The 24,023-nt window shown below is 34.9% G+C and overlaps 1 protein-coding gene across 6 annotated transcripts in view; it reads right to left on the bottom strand.

Moving 5' to 3' along the window:
- The window catches only part of SLCO1A2 (solute carrier organic anion transporter family member 1A2), a 118,210-nt gene that overhangs the window by 29,496 nt on the left and 64,691 nt on the right, over positions 1-24,023 (bottom strand). For 3 of the 6 annotated variants that reach the window (XM_025455287.3, XM_025455288.3, XM_025455289.3), the window contains 7 exons: positions 19,972-20,162; positions 19,507-19,628; positions 14,294-14,435; positions 9,753-9,885; positions 5,742-5,848; positions 3,519-3,665; positions 145-243 (listed from right to left, as the gene is read on the bottom strand). In XM_025455287.3, coding sequence (XP_025311072.1) covers positions 145-243; positions 3,519-3,665; positions 5,742-5,848; positions 9,753-9,885; positions 14,294-14,435; positions 19,507-19,566 — 688 coding nt within the window. In that variant the 5' untranslated portion in view covers positions 19,567-19,628; positions 19,972-20,162. The remainder of the gene's footprint in view (positions 1-144; positions 244-3,518; positions 3,666-5,741; positions 5,849-9,752; positions 9,886-14,293; positions 14,436-19,506; positions 19,629-19,971; positions 20,163-24,023) is intronic. The other 3 variants (XM_025455292.3, XM_025455294.3, XM_025455296.3) reach the window with 3 other exon arrangements.

The following is a 24,023-nucleotide window of genomic DNA, read 5'->3' as shown; positions in this document are numbered from 1 at the left end:
TAAACTTCTTTACTTCAGTTTGTACACCTGAAAACTGGAATTAGCCTATCCACTGAAGGGCAAAAAGGCAAGAACTAATTGTGGTAACATAAATGAAAGTACTTTGTGTATTCTAGACACTGTAAATAAATTTTATTGAATTACCTGTGTTCACAGATCCAGTATCAACATAAACATTTGCACAGAATGACGCTAACAGAAGTCCAATCAAAGGACCAATGATAGCTCCTGTTTCTACAAACCCTAAAAATAAATGAAGATATAAAGTTATAGTATAGTTATATACCCACATAAAGTGTCCTAATTCCAGAAGAGTCTGAAGACTGCATTGTTTTTGCCTCAGATCTGTTTGCCTTAAATTTTCAATTTGTAAGAAAATTAAGCTGACATACATATAAGTAGCAAGTTTGTTTCTGTTAACGTGGAAAAAGAACCTCAAAATATAAAACCAGTTTCTCTGGGCCTTCAAATTCTCTTGTATGATGAATCAGAGGTAAAATCTGCTGTAGCAGCATAGGCAGGGATCATGCTGTTGACAAAACTACAACACAGAGCAAGATTCTTCTGCTGTTTTCCATAGGCACATTTTTGGAGGAGTTCTAAAGCAACACTATGTTATGATAAATTTCCCATAGCACATTCCTCAGAAAGCCTTCACTCCCACATCTCTGACTCAAAACCTCCTCTGGCTTAGTCCTCACTGTTACTGATACTTGTCTTCCTTCATTATGATCTCCTTTCTTATCCTCCACATTCTTGTCTTCCATACTCATCAATCCCCTCTGCCCTCACAACTTCTTACTCATCTGGAATTTCATTATCAGTGAGCTCGTGGCTTATCTACAACTGTGAATTGGAAGTGAGCCGTCCCCGCTGCTGAAAACCCAGACATGAGCTCCTTCAGCTAGTTCCTCCTTACTTCAAAATATGTATTCTACAGTTTCATAGGCTAGCCACCACCCACACACACACCTGACTTCTTGACCTCAACCCTTTCTATCTTCTCTGAGATCTTACTAATTTGCCTTTTCTTGTGCTTGTTCAGTCTCCCCTAATCACTGATCACAATATCTCTCATCTACCCCTGCTTTCTTTCCTTTCCCTCCACTCTGCATTTACACCCTCACTACTTCCTGAATCTACTCAAATCTATCCAATTCTTCTCAAACCATTTGCAAGTAACACCAGTATTCTTTTTGCCACTTAATTGGTGTCCTTTTCCAGCCTCCATTCTCCTAATTCTATGTTTTTTGAAATTGCGGGCTAGCTCTTCTTTTGACATTTTCTTCTAATACTTTCACAAAATTATGCATTTATTGTGACTACTCCTTTGACTTTTCTTCTTCCAATTCTACTCAATAACTAAAAGTATTCCCTAGTATTTTAACCTAAGATCTCTCACTATATACGTAGCTTCCCCTCGCAAACTCCTTTCACCCTTTTAATTTCATTTTTTTCTCTATATGTGATTCTCAAAATTCACTTCTAGGTTTTATGTTCTCTCCCAAACTTCAAAGCCATACATGGAACTATTTTCTTTCATTGTATAGGTTATTGATTTATAGTTATTTAATTATATACACATTTACATTTATTTATTTCATTTTTTAAGTCTAATTCTTTTCAAATTTAATTACAAACAAGTATTTATCAAATTTGGTTCATTTATAATTATGTAGCTATTTATTTATTTACTTTTTTTAATTTTTTATTTATTTTTTTTAATTTATTTTTTATTGGTGTTCAATTTACTAACATACAGAATAACCCCCAGTGCCCGTCACCCATTCACTCCCACCCCCTGCCCTCCTCCCCTTCTACCACCCCTAGTTCGTTTCCCAGAGTTAGCAGTCTTTACGTTCTGTCTCCCTTTCTGATATTTCCCACACATTTCTTCTCCCTTCCCTTATATTCCCTTTCACTACTATTTATATTCCCCAAATGAATGAGAACATATAATGTTTGTCCTTCTCCGACTGACTTACTTCACTCAGCATAATACCCTCCAGTTCCATCCACGTTGAAGCAAATGGTGGGTATTTGTCATTTCTAATAGCTGAGTAATATTCCATTGTATACATAAACCACATCTTCTTTATCCATTCATCTTTCGATGGACACCGAGGCTCCTTCCACAGTTTGGCTATCGTGGCCATTGCTGCTATAAACATCGGGGTGCAGGTGTCCCGGCGTTTCATTGCATTTGTATCTTTGGGGTAAATCCCCAACAGTGCAATTGCTGGGTCATAGGGCAGGTATATTTTTAACTGTTTGAGGAACCTCCACGAGCAGCTCAGAGGGGCTCGGGCATTATGTAGCTATTTATATACTAAACCTTACATGGGCTGTCTTATTTCTCTTGGTATGTAAAGAGATTAACATTGTTATTTCCATATTTTATATACCCTAGTATATATTGAATAAAGAAATACAGATTATAACAAGATGTTCACTGACTTATTTCAGGCAAACATTTGTATTCTTTCAAGATAAATATGTGAAAGGATTTGAAAGGACCAAAAAGGAAAACACCAAAAAGGCTTATTGCAAAGTCTGAGTCATCAAAAGTGCCAAAGGTTACATGGGGTAAGAATCTCTAAACATTTTGACCTATCATGATTATGTGTAACTGTATTCAGATCTTCTTTCACTCTCTTTGACATTTCTGGTTCTTAAAAGATATATCTACATTAATAGCAAAATGTCCTGAACTAAAAGTTATATGCTTATAAATAACAAAAGATGGAACAACTAAAGAATATAAATAAGTTATTCATAATAAATTAAGAATGCTTAGGAGATTGGAAGATAGCATAAGAAGGTGAATCTGAAGTTAGTTATTGTGGGATGTGACAGTGATGGATTTTAGAAAAGGAAATTTCAAGAAACATAAAGTACAAACCAGATACTAGTGAAGAATCTGGAAAAGCTTGACTATCATGGAGAGATTATGAAGAAACTATATAGATTGAGTAATAAGTGGAGAGACCAGATTTAGTAAAGAAAGAGCTAGTATGTTTTATTGGTATGGTAGAGAGGACATGATTAATACAATGTTTGAGAAAAATTATACTGCAAGAATGTTTATAAGAAATTGAAAGAAAATGCTAGTAATATTATGACCAATGAAGATGTTATAATAATCTACAGATGAAGTAATAAAGATATGAACAAAAATAGAAGTAATGAGAATGATGAGAAAGATTTTGAATATAAGGGACAGTTTAAAGAAAACATTGGTAAATCATTTAATAGACTTGACATAGAGTGGTGCCAAAGAAATGGATGACTCAAAGAGAACTGGGGGTGCTATATTAGTGGTATCTTTAATAGCAAAATGCAGAGTTAGCAAAGTGGCTTATTTGGATTTAGCTCAATTCAGTAAACTTTTATTGATGGCCATCTGTGCCAAGGTACTCTGCTCATCATTCTAGAAAACATTGAGTCCAAATAATTGATATCCATCCTTAGGGAACTTTCTTTCCTGAAAAGAGGCTAAAGCATATTTTCAAACTCACCAATATATAAAGGAGAGTTTTCAGATTTGGCAAAATCTTCTATGTAGGAAATCCCCAAAGGCATGATGGGAGTTTCACCAATTCCACGTATAATATTTCCTACTAGTACATATATCCACATTAATGACTTAACTTCTTTCACACACTCTGTATTAAAAGAAAAAAAGATATTGTATTAGTGGTTTGGTAGTAAAGTATCAGTAATACTTAATTCTAGATTTTTTTGTACACATTTCACAGTTCTTATGTGGCATGGTGTGTGTCAATGATTTATACTACTATGTTAGCAATAAATCATTGAGACATCCCATTTGTATTTTCTGACAGAGTACTTAGATATGGCCAAATATAAGTGGTATGCTGGAGCTACTTATATACTGGGTTGGGATAGATGCTCAGTATACACATCTCTTTTCAATTTAGTGCTTAATGGCAACACATTGGTAGTTTGACGGCAGTATTTACACTACAGAAATTGACAAACACTAAAACCATAACTTTTTCCCTCCAGAGAGATAGTTTACCAGCAACTACTGGACCCAGCTATCTGCTATGAGAGATATCCCACTTTTATACTTATTTAGGGAGGAGAAAAAACAAACAAACATAAATATCTCTTCTTAGAATTGATAATGTAATATTAAAATAAGAATCTCACTGAAGATGTTTGAATTCTCTATAGCTCTAATCACTTTATAGAAAATAAAAATATTTAACTAGGTAGTAACCATATTTTCTCCATAGAACCTACTGTATACTATAACCACCAAATAATTTTTAACAGAGAAATCCACCCCAATCCTTGGAGCAGCACTGCTAAGTAGAATAAAAAAGACTAGGCCAAAGGAAATTGACAGGGTGAAAAATAGGCTGATGTCTGAAAGCAGCCAATTCTGTTCTAAGCCTAAATAGCTATCAATCCAGGAAGACACTCTGGAGTTATGCTTTCAGGAAAGTGAGTGACAACTTATTTTCATCTCCATAGTCTTGCCAGGTACCCACAAATATGAGGTTCCTGAGCACAACTGGGCCTAGAATATCTTATGAGGTCTACCTCTCAGTCATTACCATCTAGAAAATCATAATGTCCATTTCTGGGTATTCATTTTTTTTTCTATGGTGCTACCTATGGTGAGCACAGCGATTTGTGTCAAGAGATCATAGGCAATTTCTAGGCCTATTCCAGAACAAACTTTAAAATGTCAAGAGATCAAAGAATTAATATACTATCCAGGAGATTCACTAGACTGGGAAAGTTTTGATTTATCTACTACAGTGCAGATTAAACAGAAAAATAGAAAATAAAACCTAGGTCAGTCTTTGGAAAAAGTCAGCTCAAGAAGAAAATATAGGTCACCATTGATGTCACTGGGTTTTTTTTGGTTGTTTGTTTCCCCAGGAAGTTGCTTTGGCTTAAAGTTTCTGAGACAGCTATTCTTACACTCCTTGAAACTGATGATTTCCTCTGATTCAATGCCAGCAGTGAAATTCCTAGCCTTGGGGACTGGTGTAACTCCCACTGATACGAATTCAGCATAAAAATGTCCCCCTCAGAGGAAGAGAAGTTCTGGCCTTAGGTAAATCAATGGGTCACTTCCAGACTAAACATCACTAGAAGATTATATAGGTCCCTTAAGCATATGAAGGACCAAAAGCTGTCATGTTGGTGCCGGGACTGCAGGAAGCCAAAAGAAGCACTACTATTGTGTCAGACTATAAATTAGTGTCTCTGGTAAAGAGGAAGAAGTAAGGCAGAAAGACCAGTTCCTAATTCAGCAGAAAGAGAATAGAGTAAACCAGAGTTACAGCATACTTTCCTGCTTTCTCTGCTATAGAAGATCAGTGTTATAACACAAATATTTTGCTTTCTATTTATATCTTATTTACAAATCATCAGCATAAATCTCTCTTTCTAAGTGTTTTCCTGTGGAGGTAACTCTAAGTGGTCCTTGGATGGATGTCTTTGACTTATTTTTAAACAACCATTTCAAAGAATAGATAAGGCAATCTTATTAAGTATATTCAAATATAAGAGGAATAACACTTAAATTATAAGCCATTTCTATTTCCCTCCATGATCTCCTCCAAAATCTCTGGAAAAAAATTTTTTTGTGTTCATTTACCTTATACACTTAACCAAACTTAATAACATTCAAAGCCCCAAGCAAAAAGTGTTCATTTACAAAGTCACTGAACAGAAAGCAATACAGTGAAGTAGACAACCTGATGGATCTTCTGTTGGTCTGAATGTCTGGGTTCCATTTTCCATACACAAGAAACTGTTTGAGGACAAATTGCCTGAAACTGAAACTGTAGATTCATATTCATATCTGTATGAACACAGGGAAAACATGGAGATGTTAAGGAGCCAATGAAGACAACATGAGCATTGTGCAGATTATTAACTCCTACTTCACTTAAGATCTAACTTCCAAATCCAGGAAAGGACAATTCTTTTCATCTTTACATCTAATCATCATAAATTAGTATCATCAAAAAGAACTTGCCACTCACTGTCAGTGTACAATTCCTTAATAGCTAGTTTTCAATTATCTGTATGTGGATGATCTACCTTTTAAATCATCTGACATCAAACTTAAGTGGTTTTTAGGTGATCATTTCCTGGAAATAATTACTGTGGAATAAGGAACAAAACTCAAGAAAAATAATAGATGCAACAAAACATAATTAAAGGCTTTGGGGGGAAAAAAACAACACAACAAGTCTCCCACTTTCCAAGAATCCAAACAATAATTCCTTCACACGTTCATTAACTCCCTCAGAGAAACAAAACATGTACCCATCATAATGAAAGACCTTAGGAAAATATCAAACATTATGACAGCACAATGTAAAGACTTTTTCTTTTCTCATGAAGACAAAAGTGTTAATAAACTGTGACCATTTATCATAGGCAAATTACCACAAGCTCCACATGCCCTTTCTCAGAAAGAAAATTATATGCTGCAACAATGGATGAAAATATGTCCAACTGTCTTTGAGAAATTACATTGGGTTGGTTTCCATATTTTTATTATGCAAGAGAAAGCGAAAAGAAAACTTGCCCTTTTGAGGTTCAAATGAGCTAAAGAGTGTTATGCTTGGATATCACCAGTCCTAATTACTATGTTATAGGACATAATAAAAATGATTAAAATACATTCCCCCTTGAATAACTTCTCAGTCATATCCATAGAATTTGACTGTGAACCGTGGATAAAGGCTTCTGTCTCCACACCCATGATCCCATGAGATATGAAAGCTTCAGAAAAAAAAAAAGAATAATACCTTTGGCAGAGTGTAGAAAGAAATGACAATAATAGCTGAATGTTACTTGACATTGTCTTGAATAGGATAGAATAGGATAAGATAGGATAGGGAAAGAAAGGAGAAGAAGAACAGTAGAAGTTCCTTGCCTTGAAACCTCTTATCCCTTCAGAAATATCTGAGAATTAAAATATCTTTTTCATTTAAATCACCTACTAAAAACCCAATAACTCAGTCCATGTCCATTGATTCCCCCAAACATCAGCAAGATGGTAGCAAATGGATTTTAAAATAAGAAAGGAAAAGGCATAATGCCATGTGGGTAAAGAAAAGGGAAGATTTGCCAAGAAGAGAGAGTTTAATAGGATTTTGAAAGTGAAAATCAGAGTGATCACTGAATTCATAGATATAAAAAACACAATCCTGATTAAGTGTCTGTAGGGGAGCAACTAAACACATGCCATACATAGCTGAAAGACTTCAGGCAAGAAACAAGATACTTCTAAACTGAGAATATGCATGGTCCCAGAAGAGGACTTATTTAAAGCATATGTAAGGAGCAGTTAAGTCCTTATAGATATCCTCTGCCATTGCAATTGAATATGGCCTTTGGCTCAGGGAACTAAATAGACACCGAGGCATATTAAAAATTGCAGATATTATTAGGTTAAAAGAAATATACATGCTGAAAAGTGCAATTCCCACTCCCACATGCTGGTAGCCAAGTTTCCACCTCCTAGGAAACAGATTAGAGAATCCTTGCCTTATGTAACTCAGTTTATGGGCAGTTCTGAATCACCTGAAAATAGCCAGTTCCTGTACAATCACTCTACAAAGAAGTCCTCCATTTAATTAAGCCTTATACACATACAAAAAAATTCAAGTTAGCTTATTGTTGTTATTCCTCTCTCTTAAATATGAATAGATAACAAAAACCCACCAGATATATGGAGAAAGCCTGTAACAGTAAAGACAAAGACAAAAAACAAATGAAAACTGTGTACTCAGAGGAAAAAGAGACAATGAAGATAGATGAAGAAAATTTAGATAGAAAAAAGACATTGAATTTTTGAAAGATGAACAAAATGTTTCTTAAAAAGATATATTCAAAGAACAAAAGAGTTTTTGAAAATTAAAAATGTGATAGCAAAAGTAGGAAGTTCACTCTGAATGAACTCAGAGCTTTGGAAGATAAAGATGTCTCCCAAAGAGTAACAAGAAGACAAGGATATAGAACATTGGAGGAAAAAGATGAGAAATATATAGTCTTAATCCAGGATGTACAGAATTCAATGAATAGAGATTCTAGAAAGAGAAAAAAGGAGGGGTGTATTATCAAAGAAGTAATACATGTAACTTCTCCAAATGCCCATATTGCAGATACCTAGCACAAAGGAAGAAAGGGATTTATACCAAGACAGTTACAATGAATCCAGACTCAAGAGTTTAAAAGAAAATCCCAATAGCTCACAGAGAAAAGAAACTAGTCACAGGGATTAGAATGGCATAAGATTCTCAATAGTAACACTGGAAACTAGAAAACTTTGGAATGATGTCTTCAAAATCCATAGGAAAATATTTCCAGCCCAGAATTTTATCTTACTATTAAATTTTAAATAAATTAAATAAATTTTATTTATTATTTATTTTATTTTATTTGTTTATTTTCAGATATTCAAGGTCTTAAATTTTTTTACTTACCTTATACGCTTTTTCAGAAATCTATTAGATCATGTTTTCCACAAAAAGGAATGAGAGTAAAAAGGAAAGCAGAAGATATGATATCCAGGATAAAAGTTAACTGAATGGAGAAAAGAGGTAAATCTATTTCCCAAGGATAACAGTGAAGGAGAATGTCAAGGAAGGAGCCATGCACCAAGCCAAGGGAGATTCTAGTTCAGAATGCAGACAGAGAATTGATGGTGACATAGAGGTATCTCTAAGACAAAAATGAAGCCTATGATATGTATGAGTATTTTGAGATGTTCCCCTACCAGTGGAGGGTTTGGTGATGATTAGTGAGATATAAAAAGAAAATGAATCAAATAAAAAAGGAACAATTATTAAATCCAAGGAAAATAAAAATGATATAAGAAAGGAATAGCAGCATGGTTCAGTAGTAAAAGATACATAGTCATACGCATGGAAATAGTGAATATAATTTTATAGCAGGAAATCAATATAGATTATGTAACATTAACAACTAAAAGTATAAATATTTACTTAGAACTATCAAGGCAAATAGAAGAAAGAACTGAAAGAGTTGCAAGTGGCTATTCCTGGAAAGCAGTAATATGGACAATGTTGAAGGGGCAGGGGACAACTCTTTTTTTTCCACTATAATTTTACTTTTACAAGTTGGTGCACATATTACTTTGGTAAAAATTAAAATAAAAATCAACCAGACTGGCCTTTTAGTGACCTCCATACAAGTAAACAGAATGTCATTATAATTAGAAGTCTCTAAATAATACCCGGAAAAGAATAATCCCACATTTTGCCAGGTGCTAAAAATCTTTTCATCAGACTCCACTCCATAAAATCCTAAATATCTATTTCATAGATGGACAAAATGTGACTATGTAAGTGAAGTGAGGAGCCCAGAGCACACCGGACTGGTGGAACAGGATCTGCATCTTCTGGCTCCCATTGCAGTGCTCTATGCTTTTAGGAAGTATTGTTCCTAGAAAGGAGATTTCAAGTTTAATTTCATGCAGTCAAAAGTTGAACCTAAAAAGTCATCAGAAATGCAATACTTGGGATCCCCGGGTGGCACAGCGGTTCGGCGCCTGCCTTTGGCCCGGGGCGTGATCCTGGTAGACCCGGGATCGAGTCCCACGTCGGGCTCCCGGTGCATGGAGCCTGCTTCTCCCTCTGCCTGTGTCTCTGCCTCTCTCTCTCTCTCTCTGCGTGACTATCATAAATAAAAAAAAAAAAAAAAAAAAAATTTAGAAATGCAATACTTACCGGCCCATGAGGAAATGAGGTAGAGATTGTAAGAAACACCCTAGGCCCATAACCACACATCCAACACCAATCAGTATAGGTCTATGTAATTTGGTTCCGAAATAACTCACAAATATAATCAACAAAAGATTTCCTAGGAAAAAATTAAGATGAAAAATGAATATTTCAATAAGAATGAATATCTTATCCTCATCCAATCATTTACTATTTAATATTTGTTTTTAAAAACTATTTCAAATACTAGGACTGGTACTAGGGACACATGAAACAATAAATAAATAAGACAAAACTCCTGCCTTGAAGAAGAATTTTGTTTCACAATGTCGACAAATATGTAAACAGATCTCTGTGGAATACCAATATTTAAAGAGGGCAGAAGAAGAGAAGTCAGTAGAAGAGACTGGGGAATAGTTCTGAGAGATGTTAAAGACTCTGTGTATGATTATGTAGCCTTAGAAAAATGGGATGCCAAAGTAGGTGTTAGACTGTATGTCAACTCTGGCCTTTCCTTCCATGCCTGCTTCATGCTTGAAAAGGAAGCCAAAGTCAAATTCAGATACATATATGTTGTACAACTTATGATTTAAATATAACTTTGTGTTGGTGAATATAAGCAAGCCAGAGATTTTTGTTTATTTTTAATTCTCTCCTTAGAAGTAAAAAATAGTAGGTCCCCACATTTCCAGTTGGATCTTAGAAGGAAGACTTGCTTTGAGGGGTAAATAATTCAGTGAAATATTTATCCACATCTTAGGATGAAGTTTCAAGATGAAGAAAGTAATTGAGGAGGCCCCATTCCAACGGACAAGCCCTTGACAAGAGTGGCATACAGGGCTGAAAAAGGATCATAGGGAAAGGGAGGGAAAACTGAATGAGATGTCATCAGAGAGGGAGAAAAAACATGAGAGACTCTTTAACTGGGAAACAAACTGAAGGGGGTAATTGGATGATGGGTATTAAGGAGGGCACCTGATATGATGAGCACTGGGTGTTTTACGCAACTGATAAATTATTGGAAACAACATCTGAATCTAATGATGTATTATATTTTGGCTAATTGAATTTAAATTAACAAAAAGAAAGAACCAAATACATGAGGAAGTTCTTATATCATACATTTTAAATTCAGTAATAAATATTTTCCCTAATCCTACTATGCGTAAGGAAAACTTCTATGATGAACTTGAGAACTATAAAAAATTTTTAAACTCTCTCTCAAGTTGTTAATTTTCTAAGTGGTGGTATATATTTTGAAGACTTTTCTTTCCTTGTATATTTCTCTCTAGTCTACCTTGTAAGTAGAAGAAATGTCAGCACCTACATTGTTTCATATGGACAGTGCCCCACCAAGTACAACCACACTGGCCTCTCTAGGTTTCTAAAATCCCCATCACCAAAGCCATCCATGCTGAAGGTATTATCTCTAAAAAGCCACCGTTTGAAATCCACTTCCATTTTTGAAAGAAGAAAAGAAGAGACTTCTCTACACATAAGGGTAAGCTTATCTTTCAAATTGCCTTTCTCTGTTAGTAAAACAATCACCATGAGAGGGAATAGGAAAGGATAGATAAGATTTTATTAAGGGTGTGAGGAACAGTCTATAAAAATTCCTGAGGAAAGGTAAGCAAACTAAAACATTGATTGGTATCTATAAATTACCTCTCTCCTTCCCTTCAGCGATTATTTCAGATTTTCATCATTCTCAAGCCACCTATTGCCACTCACTTTTGATAGTTGATACTTCGTCATGAAATTTAGGGCAGTCAAGCTTCCCACCTTATGGCCTTACCACCTTCCTTCAATTACAGAGGTAGTGGTGCCCATCTGACCATCCAAGGTCTAACACCCCACCTGGGCACTTCCATTTTCTCCAGATACTTACTCTAATAATTAAAATATCCCTCATATATTTTAAGTCTCTCCCTCTCAGCTGCATTTTAATTACAGATATTCTCTAGTTTCTCTCCAAACTAACAATTACCTATAGTCATAGATTCCACTTCTTCCCTTCCCGTTCTTTCCCAAAGTCACTGCTCTCTTTCTACCTTCTAGTTTCTCTATCTACTCTTTAGCTAAAAGTGCTCTGGACAAGATCATCAATTATTGCATTATATAAACCCAGGGAATAATTTTCTATCCTATTTTCTAACTGTATATACTAATGCTTTTGAGACTGCTGACAAATTTTTATTTTGGAAACTTCTACTCCTTGGTATCTCTCATAACATTCTTTCCTGTTTCCCTCTTAATTCCTTAACACTTTTGTGGGCTCCTTTCTTCCACTTGTTCCTTAAGTATTGGTACACTTCAGGTATCCACCCTTTGTCCATTGGACTTATCACCCAGTACCCTTTCCCTAAATAACCTCTTCTGTTCTTTAATTTTAACAACCACCTGTTTATTCACCAATCAGTAGCTCCAGCCCAGATGGTTCCTCCAATGCTTCCAGCTCATATAACTGCCACTCAGACATCATTACTCAAAGGTCTCACTGCTACTACCACAAATAATTTGCCTAAACAGAACATATCATCAACCCATAGCTGCTACCACAATCTTGTCTCCTTCCTCTGTTCTCTGTCTCAGCACCACTATCCATTCCATTGCTGTAAACCTGGGGACATCTACTTTTCTCATCCACCACAACTAATCTGCCATTAAGTTCTCAGAAGATTAACTCCTAAATATTTTTTATGTCACTCTCTTCTCTGTATTTCTACCAGTATAATCTTGACTTAGACCCACGTAGCTCTCTCTTGTGCTTTTGTGTTGGCCTGCTAGGATCCTCTCTGGTTGGCTGGCCACCTTCAAATGTGTCTCCAACATAGCCACAAGCATGGCCCTGCTTAAAAATAACTCTATCATTTTAAATAGGCGATCTTAACCTGCAGTATATAAATAAACCTTCAAGGATCCATGGATAGAAATCAAGAGTTCCATGAACTTAAATGAGAAAAGAAATTTTATCTTTATTTTCATTGAGTTTTAATTAAAATTAATATTAGCATTTTCTTTGATAGTGAGAATAGGTACAAACTATGGTGGCATTAACAGTACTTAATGATTTTGACACAGATTGTCACCAACAGAAGTTACAGATATTTCTATATGATATAATTGTTGCAGATACCTCAAAATATTGATCCTACTTATTACTTGAAAATTAGTGTAGATATTATATTTAGTGTGTTGGTAAGCACAAATATTACTATATGAAAAGTCATTTTAATATTTTGATAATAACTTTATTCATATAAAACCATGTTTCTTTTTACTTTTATAATTTTTGCTTTGTGCAAGTTCCATAGCAAGCACGCAAGGTTCTCTATAGTCCATTTCTCACCCCTATCTATTTCTCCAGACTCATATCTTAATAATTCCCACATAAACTTTGCAAGTCAATAATATTGGGCTGAATGTTACTCCGCACATACACACTACTATGCTACCTCACCCTATGCTTCTTCTTCTATTGGAATTCCCTTCATACTCATCAGACCCTGTCTATTCACCTAGAAAACTCTTTATCCGTCCTTCAACATCTTCCCTAAGTAAGACTGTGTCCCTGATGTATGTTTCTATGGGACTTTGCATCTGCCTATGTCACCAAATTTACTACCTTCTATTAAAATTACTATTGTACATCGATGTCCTCCATTAGACTGTGAGCTGAGTCCAGGCAAGGCTAAACAAAGAGTTATTTCTAGCTCCATCACCCAGATCCAGCACACTAGTGGTGCAGAGCTGAGTCTGAGGGAATTAAACACTAGGAGACAAGATCAAGCATCACCTGTTTCAGTTTTGTCTCCTCAGTCCCAATTTTTCTTCCAGATATTGATTAAGTATATATATTAAAGACAACTTTCACCATGGAGGAGGGAGAAGCTACTCTAAAACTGTGAAAGAATGGCATTCATATTTCTATGTAGCATAGTTTACAGGAGAAACCTTTCTCTTCCTTATTCTTTCCCTGTCTTCAAATCTTCCCAGTCTTCCACAAAAATCAGACAGTAAGAATAGACTTTATTCTTTCCTAAAGTCTGTTTCTGAAATAAATTCAGGGAGGTGGGAAAACAGTTTCTTCTTCCCTCTGCACTTAGAAAGAAGAATTGTTAGTCTCCCAGAAATAGCAGGAGAAGAAAAATATTCATGTTTTCCTTGGGAAATAAGATTCCTTTGTTTTCCATGATATATATCTTCCAAATAGGAAGATAGAGCTCTTAAGAATTATCAAATGATAGATTACAAAAATTCTAAATACTCTGCTACTCATGCTAGACAGCCAAAAAACTATTAGCATAAAAAGTCCAATGATGGGATATGTGGCAATATTTAAGTGTTATTTGGGGGATAATATTTAAATGAATTGTTTTTAAGAATATTCCAAAGTTAGCAAGGCTATTCATCCATTTTGGAAAACGTGTTATTCTGTCAGATTAGATGTCCTAAAATTGCAAATAAGGAGAAAAAAATTCAGACTAGCTATATAGATAAATATACAAAGAAGTAGTGCAATATAAAAAGAAGTAGTAATTCATTACCAATCTCAAAGCTCCCATTAATAAATCCGACTAAAGATGTAGGGATGTTGAATTGTCTCTCTATTTGTGTGAGCATGGAATTCATATAAGATCCAGAGAGTGTTTTGGATACAAATGCACATGTTATTGCCAACAGAAACATCTAGGAAGAAAGGAATATGAGAAAACACAGAAAAAATTTATTTTTTACCATATATTTGCCACCTGTTGACAAAATATCTTCTACCACAAGACTGATTGTCTCCAATGCCAGTAACCCTTGAATTTGAAGAAACTTGTTTGTTTTTTGTTTTTGTTTTGTTTTTATTTTTTATTTTTTTTGAATTTGAAGAAACTTTTAATGTGGTCTGTTCTTCTGGTCTGTCAAATCATGTTAGCTCTTTGAAAACTCAAAGTGGAATTGATTAGTAATATTGAATTTTGTAGGTTAGAGTCTCATTATTTTATAGGCACATCCTGTACATACACAGAAATAGTAATTCTAAATAAGATATAGCTAATAGTTTAAATAGCTCCTCAGCACTATAATTCTCTCTGTAGTATAAAGAATACATATATGATAATAAAAAAAGAACAAAGCATCACACAGATGTTATTTCTATAGCAAATTCGCTCAAGGTCTCTCCAAAGTAATAAAATTAGGTAACATTAGATTGCTGCTCACTCTGTTTATTTATTTAAAGCAGTGTTATATATTTATTTATATTATAATATAGTATAGTAATTTTAAACCATTATAAATATGTTTCTAAACTGAACAAGTACTTGCTATAAGAAACAAATATGAATATAATAAATTTCTGTGTATTGAATCACATTTCTTGTATACTGATACAGTTTCAGAGGACAGTCAGGTTAATGTGATCCATAACAAAAATCAAGGGCAGCTTAAGAAATAGAACCATTGTGATCACCAACAGCTAGTATGGTTTCACTAAAAAAAAGTGGAAAAATAAAAATTTTGATAGGTTTATTAAGTTAGAAAGAAACAGACTTGGATTTCAGTAAAGGATTTGGCAAAGGAGTGTTGTGCACTGGGTAATAGTATAGTCAGGTAGATTATACACTGCTTCAAAACCAACAAAATCTTTCCCATTAGATTGGATAGATTTAGGTCATCCTGAATGGTGACTTCCAGCCCTATGCCATAGGGCTTTTTCCTTGGTCCCACTTAAAGATGCTTCCTTATGCACGTCCATCCTGGGAGGCTATTAAGTCTATTCTAGCCAGCATACCCAAATCCCTAAAATCCTTACCCCACTACCTTCTACATTCCCAATTTTGAACCAACCCCACAATTTATATTGCACCTTATATATTCTCTTCAAAATTATTCACAGTCTTTTCTATTTCTCAGTCTTCAAACCAGTCAGGTGCTTTTCATGACCAGCAAATGATCTCAGGAATGTCACCCTCAAACTTCCCTCCATCTCTGCCTCTCTAATTTCCCTCCTGCCTTTGAAAGATAGGTGTCCCTTCTCCAGTACAATAAAATCCCTCCACCCATACTTTGAATCCATTCTTCCCATTTGAAATTTTGATTTATCAGTTAGTATTCTCTCTTCTATTTTCAACCTCATACTCTTTCCTGCCTCTCTTCCCACTAATTTATATATATTTTCAAGATATTTATGTTATATATATTTATATACATATATATTCAGATATACATATATCTATATAAATATGTCTATATTTATATACATGACATAAATATCTTATAGATATATAAGATATCTTATATCTATAGATATCATAGATATATATCTAGATATAGTTTGTTTCTTTGTATGTGTATATGACATATATCAATCTATATATCTATATCTATATCTATATCTATATCTATATCTATATATCTATATCATCGAGAGAGTTTGTTTCTTTGTTTTTTCCTCCCAACCCCTGATAGTTGCTACTCCAGCTACCATCAGGCTGTTTATAAGAACAGTCTTGGTTTATTGCCTAGACTTTTTAACCTTCCATTCACCTTTTAGTTTACTACTGTCTGGCCTCTCCTGAAGTGACTCCATAAAAGGTCAAAAACAACTTCCTGATTTCTAAGTTCAATAGATACTTCTCAGTCCTCAACTAACCTGATGTCTCTGATTCATCTAACTCTACTAATCTCTCTTTTCTTTTTGAAATTCTCTCCCCCCATGTATACCTGTATGTTACCTACTTGCTAGACTCTATTCAGTCTTCTCTTTGGCCAACCCTTTCAGGATTTGTCTTGTACCCTCTACTCTTTGTGCTATATGTGCTCCCCCTAAAAAAATATCACTAATGACTTTCCCTATCACCCATATGCTGAAGTCTCTCAAATGGACACACAATGTAGCTGAGACAATTGCCAGCATTCCTTAGTTGCCTCTGGTCTTGTCCATACTTCTCCCCACTTGCCTCTACCACTAATTTGGAGGTTAGTAAATATCTGTGAAGTGAATTAATAAAATGTATAACTAGCAAGCAGTTTCACTTCTTAAAACAAAAAATCTCTACCTTTTTAGATGGCAAACAATGTCTCATCTATATCTCAGTATCATCTTCTGCTACTTGTCCCTGGACATAATGTTCTACTTACAGTTTCTTAATTCACCATGCTATTTTACATCTCAGTGCATTTTATAGGATGGGATTCCTCTTGGAATGCTTTTCTTCCTCTTATGCATCAAATAAATATATCCTCTATCTCTATATATAATAAAGTCGGCTCTACCATCCTTTCTATTGTGGAAACTTCCTTGCCTCTCTGCTCTCCAGGTAGCCTTGACTACTCACTTGTTACCTTCCCATCTTACCGTGTACTGTCTCTATTATAGCTCTGACCATAATTCATTTTATGTATTTGCTTGGATGCCTATAACCTCCTCCCTCACTATTCTATGAATAATTCAAAATATAGGATCCATATATTATTTACCTCTGTATCTTTGGTGTCTAGTAAGTGCCTCAAGAATAGTAAGCACTCAATACAAGTCTGCTGAATTAATGACAGAATAAGTATTCAAAAACATCCTGAAGAAGTGGTCAGAGCTGAAAGTAAGCTGAATATAAGAGGAAATGTAACAGGATTAAATGCTCCTAAGCTAAGCTGCCTGTATCAATTCATTTGGAGAAATCTGAATAGAAATGTATGTGAAAAAGACATGGGAAATTTAAATATCAAGCTTAATATGGGTCAAATCCATTATATGGCTGAGAAGATAATACAGCTGTATCTCTAGTTGTTTATTCTTTCACAGTAAATGTCATTTGTAGAAACTGTCTCTACACTATAAATCTTTGCAGAGCACATGACTGAGAGTAAAAAATTTTCACATGGTTTTATAATTCAGGTTTTATTTTAAAAGCAAGGTCTACCAAATAACATACAAATCATATTTGGGAGAATAATTTATTTTATTTTACATTTTAAGAGTAGAAACTAGATGAATCATGACCCCAGTATTCTTTTCTAAGACACCTAGGTAGGCTGCCTAAACTGTTTTGTTCTAGTCACAAAGTGAAAGCAACCGGTGGCTATTTTGACTGGTGTCTGGTGCAAAATAACATTTATATGTATGAAGCTAGTCCTAATAGCTTTTAACAGCAATGCCCACAGTTTGAAGCAAACTTACTGAGGACAGTCCTCTGATGCTTTCTAAAGAATTTTGCTCAATATGCATATTTCTATGTTCAGAGAATCAAAAAAGAAAAAAAATCTGACTATTAAGCAGTTGGTGCCCAATTTTACCTGATGAATTTGTCCTCTCAATATTTTGCCATAGCATGAACATCTATATTTAATCTTGACAAACTCCAAAGTAGCATGCAATATGAAATTAAGAGCAATTATTTATAAATAACAACTGACTTGACTTTTATACACAAATGCTTTTAATATTAATTTTTTCTTCCAAGTTTTTATTTAAATTCCAGTTAGTTAACATCTAATGCTATCAATAATAATAGTTAATGATTATTAAATGTTTACAATATTTTAGTCATTTTTCCAAGTATTTGAAAAGGAAAAAAAATCCTACAAAATAGTATTGTTATTAGCTTTTTCAAGTAAGAAAATTGAAGTAGAAAGAGGTTAAGAAACTTGTCTCTGGGAAACGAACTAGGGGTGGTGGAAGAGGAGGAGGGTGGGGGGTGGGGGTGAATGGGTGACGGGCACTGAGGGGGCACTTGACGGGATGAGCACTGGGTGTTATTCTGTATGTTGGTAAATTGAACACCAATAAAAAATAAATTTATTATAAAAGAAAAAAAGAAAAAAAGAAAAAAAAAAAGAAAGAAATTTGTCCAAGGTCAAATGGCAAGTACACAGTTGAGCCCATGTATGAACACAGGGAGCCTAAGCCTAGAGTCTTATTTTTAACCACTCAATTTTAGGAGAAGGATATGAGAATAGAGGGACAATTTAAGAGGAATTTTTAAAATAAATAATTAATATGGCATTTTAGGCAAAAGTAGTGTTCTAGTTCTAGATCACAATTCACCACTTTTATGCACATGAGTAGATTTTCTCTACGTGTGTGAAGAGAAAGCAAACTTTGATAGGGAGAATTTTGGTGACAGTTTTAGTCTGAAAACCACTTGAAGGCACTAGCTGTAGAATCGAGACAAATTTCCAGATCCTTTGGTTTAAAACAAATTCAAATTTTCTTTGAAGGCAAATGGCTTTGAAGCTATACAAAAATAATTTGCTCTGAAACAGGCAAGAATACCGGAAACAGCTAACAAATGGGCATTATTCTTATAGAGAATGATTGATATGTTGCCAAAGCTTGAAATAAACATTTGTTTTACTGGGTCATTGTGAAGTAATAATTGCACTGCAGATCAACAAAGCATTTCTGTCCAATGAACCATTTTCTAGGAGAGACCCCCATACTCCTCTAGACTATAACCCCCACAAGAGTGAGCATTAAAATGACCTTTTGATCCAAGAAATCAATTCTTGCTGTAACATATTATGCACCTGAAAACTTTAAGACCTTGTCTTCCATTTAAATTCCTCAAAACTATTTCTGATTAAATTGTCTGAATCAATAGCCCTTAATTTAACCCTCAGTTATAAAACTAACTTCAGCAAAGCAAGAAATTACCAATTTATCAGATAATGTGACATTAAAACTAAATCATTTCATGTGAAAAACTTTACAGGCTCTAAGTTAAAAAAATAGTACATATACATATATATATACACACACACAAGTCCATACCTTCAGCTTGGAAAGACATCTCATTCTATGAGTTTCAAGTCTTTTCTCAATTTCTGCCATGTTGCTCTTCTGAGTGTTTCAAGATATTTAGGTATTAAATCTTGATATTTCTTATTTCTATCCTTTTAAGAAGACAAAAACCTATTAATTGGCAAAATCATAAGTCGTCATTCTTTTGAAGAAAACATGGAATCTGAGTAACAATCAGAATCCATTGTATTACAAAAATACCTGAGAAGCTTTGATTCAGATCTAGAAGAAAATAATGACGTTAGAGAAAATTTAGTTGCTAATTTTCCATTGAGAAAGTTACATCAAATAACTTGTTACTCTTTAGTGAGATTAAAGATATTAGAATAATTTGCTATGGTCTCCTTGCAAAATAATAACCACGTGGTTAAAACAAACCACGTTTCATTTCTTTAGCCAAAACAAATAGAACCAAAGTGAGGTTTTTGGACTTACATGAAAATGCTCCTTTTAAGAACACAAAGACTTTGATTTGTGTTTGTGCTAAAAATCTGCTTCAGCAAGCCTACCAAGGCTCAAAAATCTCTATTTGGCCAGGCTCCCTCTTCAAGTTCTTTGCGTTCCAAGACTTCCCTGGAGTCTCAGGAAGGGAAACGCTTTCTGAGGCACTGCTGATTCACAGAAACCTGGGGAGATATGGAATTTTAATCATGGAAATAGCCTAAGTAAAAATAACAAATAATTCTATGATCTGGAAAAGAATCCTACAGTTTGAAGGTAGAATGTGAGGTTTAGAAGACCAAACATATAAGTGGAGATCTTTATACTTACACATTTCATAAATATATGTGCATTTTCATATGTATGATATGTAGGCACACATTTTTATATGTAAAACAAAAGGATGACTTAAACTCTATTATATTCTACTAACTCCTTGTCAAAGATTTTGTCTACTATGTCTTGAAAGAAGGGGATTATTTTGTACCAAAACCAAAGTGTTTCACACTGGCAACACTTATTCTAGTAAATCCATTTCAAGTTGCCAGAATGATACTTTACTAGTATCCCCAGCATTAATTTATTAAAATCCTATGAACAATATCCATTTTAACAAGTGATCCTCAATGACATTAACTTTCTAAAACCTAATTGCTTTACCTCTATACATTTTCTTTTTTTTTTTAAGATTTTATTTATTTATTCATGAGAAACAGAGAGAGAGAAAGAGAGAGAGAGAGGCAGAGACACAGGCAGAGGGAGAAGCAGGCTCCATGCAGGGAGCCCGTGTGGGACTTGATCCCGGCTCTCCAGGATCACATCCTGGGCTGAAGGCGGCACTAAACCAGCTGAGCCACCAGGGCTGCCCCCTCTATACATTTTCTGAAGGCAACAGCCACTGAGCTGTTACATATGATTTTAAATCTCTCTACTCATTCCCTCACAGATGTAACAAACATTTATTGGAAGACTGCTATGTACCAATCATAGTGCTAAGCACAGGATTTTAGCAGTGAACAAGACAGATAAGTTCTCTTACAGATAATATAAACTAGTTAGAAAGGTGTAGGCCTCTGTGAAATGTACTTGGACTCAGATCCCAAGGAACTTATATTTTTATTGAAAAGGGTGAAACTTTTAAATAAAACACTTTAGAACTGAACAGCATATGGTCAAATACAAATTGGTACATAAGTGGTGAAAGTTTCATAGATTATAAATGAAAATGATTAGAAGCTTGGCAAATCTGAATAGCATACAAATGAACTCATGCTGAAGTTCCCCACATAAAATGCCAAATCACCTTAATTATGGATCAAGTACATGGCACTAGTTTTGGAAAGACCGAGAGATGGAATTAATTTTTTAAAAGAATAGGAACTGCTATTTTTTGGTCCTCGTTTGTAATATCTGCTTTTATCAGAAACCTCTCAACTGCCCTCATTCTTCTTTCTTCGATTTAGAATCCAGTCTTCCTCCTCTCTCTTTTTTTCTTTCTATTCTTCTTGACAATATCTGAACCCAATTATGGTCACCCAATCAAACAATAAGAGGGAGAAAACTTTTTCCTCTTCCATATCAAAGTTGGCTTCACTCTTTTTAGTGGGTAAAGTCATGACTATTCTGAATACCTATTTTTCCCATGCAGCCACAGGAGGTGGAGTTAGTGACACAGAAAATCACTACAAAGGGGAATTCTCTAGTTCCATCCCTGCATTATGATACGATGTACCCACCTTGAGCAGTTTTTGTTATCTGGCCTCAAAGATTTGTTTAAAATGTGTTTACTGTCTTGAGAGAAGTTTTATAAACAGTTGTCTTGACTGGGATAAGAGGTAGTGTTTGAAGCTAAGCACTTGGAAGGAATTCAATGTGATTGAGTTAACACTGAGCATTCCCCCAAAACATTTTAGCTTTTCAGACACATTTAAAAAAAATTAATGGGGGAAAATGAATGAATGAATGGATAAAATCTATTCTGTTTATTTAATAAAATCCATGAAATCCAATAGTTAATGTCACAATCACTGTTGAGTACTTTGGCTCCAAATCAGGGAATGCACGTGTTGTTTCTCCATATCCTTGTGGCCTTGCAAGTGCCAGCCATGTGAACAGACTCCTTTTGTTAGCACAATGTTGTTTATACGGTGACTTCTGCTCCTGGAACCACAGTGTCACCAACGAATCCCCATCAATCATTACTGTTAATGAAAACAACTTGCTCAAGTTTTATTAAATGGAGAAGCATTTTCTTTCTTTAACTCTTCTCAGCATTCAAATGAAGGCAAGTAATTCTTTAGTATGCATTCTCTACAAAAGTGATTGAGTTTCTTCCAGGCCTCCTGGTCACAACCCTGTTGAGATTCTTTGTTTTTGTTTTTAGTTGTGGTAAAAACACATTATAGAATTGTTAACTAAATTCATATTTTAGGTCGTTGGACCTTAGAGCTATTTCATCGTGCATGATTGAAACTCTATAACCATTGTATAGCAACACAGTGAGGGTAGTGGGTTGGAAGGGAGTGTTGGCACCTTGGGTTGTCAGCCCTTAATGGTATGTCTCCAATCACAAAAGAATACAACATTTAACAAAGCAAATAAATGGTCATGTTTGTGCTTTTTCCCCAGGGTTAAGTATCTATACATTGTTCTTTATTACTATAAATAACCAGAGGAAAATGTGTATGTTTAATTTTGCATTATTCTATACTATTGAATGAATAAAATGAAGACTTTCCTTTATCATGGCAAAACTGGTAGTACATAACACGAAGAAGACTTAAGAGAACATCCTTCCCCCAGGAAGAAAAGAGAGGGCTGCCCCAGCAAAAATCTTATGAAAGTTGTTTATTTCCAGAGTCTTCAAGTCACTCCTAGTTCTGCAAGAGAAGAACCACCTCTTGGTGGTATCCAGCTGAAATAATTTCAGCCAATACCAAATCAAGTTAAGCGCCAATAAGGCATGTATAGAAGCAATAATAATACTTTGTGTGGTGCCTTCCACATTATTTGTCTTCTATTAGTTCATTTTCATCTGAAATCAAAAAATAAGATAATGTGGGTAGCCCTGGTGGCGCAGAGGTTTAGCGCCGCCTGCAGCCCAGGGTGTGATCCTGGAGACCCTGGATCCAGTCCCACTTCAGGCTCTCTGCGTGGAGCCTGCTTCTCCCTCTGCCTCTGTCTCTGCCTCTCTCTCTCTCTCTGTCTCTATGAATAAATAAATAAAATCTTAAAAAAATAAGATAATGGATTCTGTAAATCAGCTTTACAAGTATTATTTTAATTCCTACATTCAGAGGAGGTACCAGGAATGCATGACTCCAGGCAAAAATAGAGGTGAAATTTAACTGGGGCATAGACTCAGACACTGATTCTACCATGGAAAGCAAAGTATGGAACACACAATAACACAAGCAAAACCTGCCATCAGCAGCAATCCAGTAATAAAAATACCTAACCTGTTACTTTGGATAACATACCATCTAACTCCAGATAACAGACCAAAATGTGGAAAAGTAAACATGAAACCTGCTCTAAATCTTTAGGAGAACTGGCTGTAAATATCATCAGTATTATATCCCATGCCAAGTCATGCTAGAGAATGGTCAAATAATTATGGGAATAACCATTGTTTTCCACATTTGCAATTTTTTAAAAAAGATTTATTTATTTTTAAGAGAGAGGACAAGAGCACAAGTGGGGTGGAGAGCAGAAGGAGAGAAACTCAAGCAGATTCTCTGCTGAGTTCAGAGCCTGACCCTAGCTTGATCTCATGACCCTGAGATTATGACCTGAGCTTGAAACCAAGAGTCAGAGGCTCAATCAACTGAGCCTCTCAGGCACCTCTTCCACACTTACAATTTATAAACTCTTTCATTTCTTCAGATTATTATCCCATTTTTTTCTTCCTTTTGCCTGTACAGACCTAATTTTGGATAGAAAAACATATTCCTTAATTTAATTATGGCACATAGATACTGAATTGCTCCTTTTTCTCATAGAAAAAGAATACAACATTTAACAAAGCTTTTATGTTTATGAAGCTC

This window comes from Canis lupus, chromosome 27, assembly GCF_003254725.2.
Source record: "Canis lupus dingo isolate Sandy chromosome 27, ASM325472v2, whole genome shotgun sequence".
In the NCBI taxonomy this organism is placed as follows: Eukaryota; Metazoa; Chordata; class Mammalia; order Carnivora; family Canidae; genus Canis; species Canis lupus.
This window is presented reverse-complemented; position numbering and strand designations above follow the sequence as displayed.